The sequence below is a fragment of the Sphaeroforma arctica genome, assembly GCF_001186125.1.
Source record: "Sphaeroforma arctica JP610 unplaced genomic scaffold supercont1.7297, whole genome shotgun sequence".
Lineage (NCBI taxonomy): Eukaryota > Ichthyosporea > Ichthyophonida > Sphaeroforma > Sphaeroforma arctica.
Window position 1 is genome coordinate 1 of NW_014033261.1, and position 1,462 is coordinate 1,462.

General features: G+C 51.8%; 1 protein-coding gene across 1 annotated transcript; it reads left to right on the plus strand.

Moving 5' to 3' along the window:
• Positions 1–61: 61 nt before the first annotated feature.
• Positions 62–1,174, plus strand: SARC_16067 (hypothetical protein; the record flags this gene model as incomplete). Its single annotated transcript, XM_014289816.1, has 1 exon — positions 62–1,174. A coding segment is annotated over exon 1 (828 nt), but the record flags the coding sequence as incomplete, so codon positions are not given.
• Positions 1,175–1,462: the final 288 nt, after the last annotated feature.

Sequence of the window (1,462 nt, forward strand, 5' to 3'; positions counted from 1 at the left end):
TATATGCGTGTGTGTGTGTGTGTGCATGTGTGTATGTGTGTATGTGTGTGTGTGTGTGTATGTGTGTCAAGCACACCTTGAAGTGTGTACACGTACCGTGTTTGATTATATTCTTCTGCATATACTTATAATATATTGAGCAAGGATACGGATAAGAAGTGGGATGTTGGGAGCCGTGACTGCGTAAAAGAGTCTATACCAAGTTCATATACACGAGGGCCTACAGATATGAAGTGGAATGTTGGACTCTTGGGTGTGCTGACTTACGATACTGTATGATTTCCGACGATTCCTCACTCTCGCTCCGATAATTGCCGGCAGTACAAGATAGAAGGGTGAATCCGTTATGCGTCATGCCCGTACAGCTATCAATATCTGCCTTCTACCGTCCGGGAACCCGTGCTCGAACGTTGAACGTTCGATATTCTCTATGCTTGCTTCATGCCCTTACTCACCCCACCACGCGCCTCACAATCGCAGGAGAATCAGGGCGGGCGATCTGACCTATCCGCCTGATCTGGACCCACCCCTCACAGACGAGTGCATGAACTTCATACACGCGCTGCTCAACCCCGACACGGACCAACGCCTGGGCATGAGTAAGCCATGGGCCGGGCCGGGAATCAACGAAGTGTTTGAGCATCCGTTCTTGCGGGGGGTCGATTGGGAGGCTCTCAAGCAACGGAAGATAGAGCCCCCCTACGTGTGTCATCCGGGCGAGGGCTCGGATGACGACAAGGGAATGAACGCGTTCGATACGCTTGCGTTTCAGGTCAGTAAGGGGCGGTTGCCGAAGATCGGCATCAACAAGGGGGACCGGGCCAAGGGGATCGATGGGGTAGGTAGCGGGAACGAAAACTCCCGAAGTTCGGGCGGATGGAACAGCAAGCAACTGGGGAAAACACTGAGTCGGAATAGTGGGCACTGTGGCACACCCGGTAGCACGTGCGGGTCTCAGGTGACTGCGGTTGGTGGCGATTCGGTGGTCACGCGGATAGGGGAGGTTGTGGGAGGTGAGGAGGGCTCTGAGGGGACTGGAAAGGGCCCTAGTAGCAGGCTACAGGTGCAGGATAGCAAGGCCAAGACTAAGCTTCAGGTTCAGGATAGTATGGGGAAGGACAGGGAGAAGGACAGGGAGGGGTCTCGGAGTGAGAACAGCGAGCAGAAGAGCATGGTGTTTGCAGACGACTATACGGGCGAGGAGAAGGACGAGTTGACCGATGCACATCCGTATTTGAAGGACTTCGACGCGGTGTTTAGGTATCTGCCGAATGGGCTAGTGACGACGGTGACGGTCACGCCCAGTGCGAAGATTGAGGAACTGATGTGCCAGGCCAAGATGTTCCACTGATGAGGAGTGGGGTGATATATGTATATGTATATATATATATATATATATATATATATATATATATATTATATATATATACTATACACGACACACACACACACACACACACAC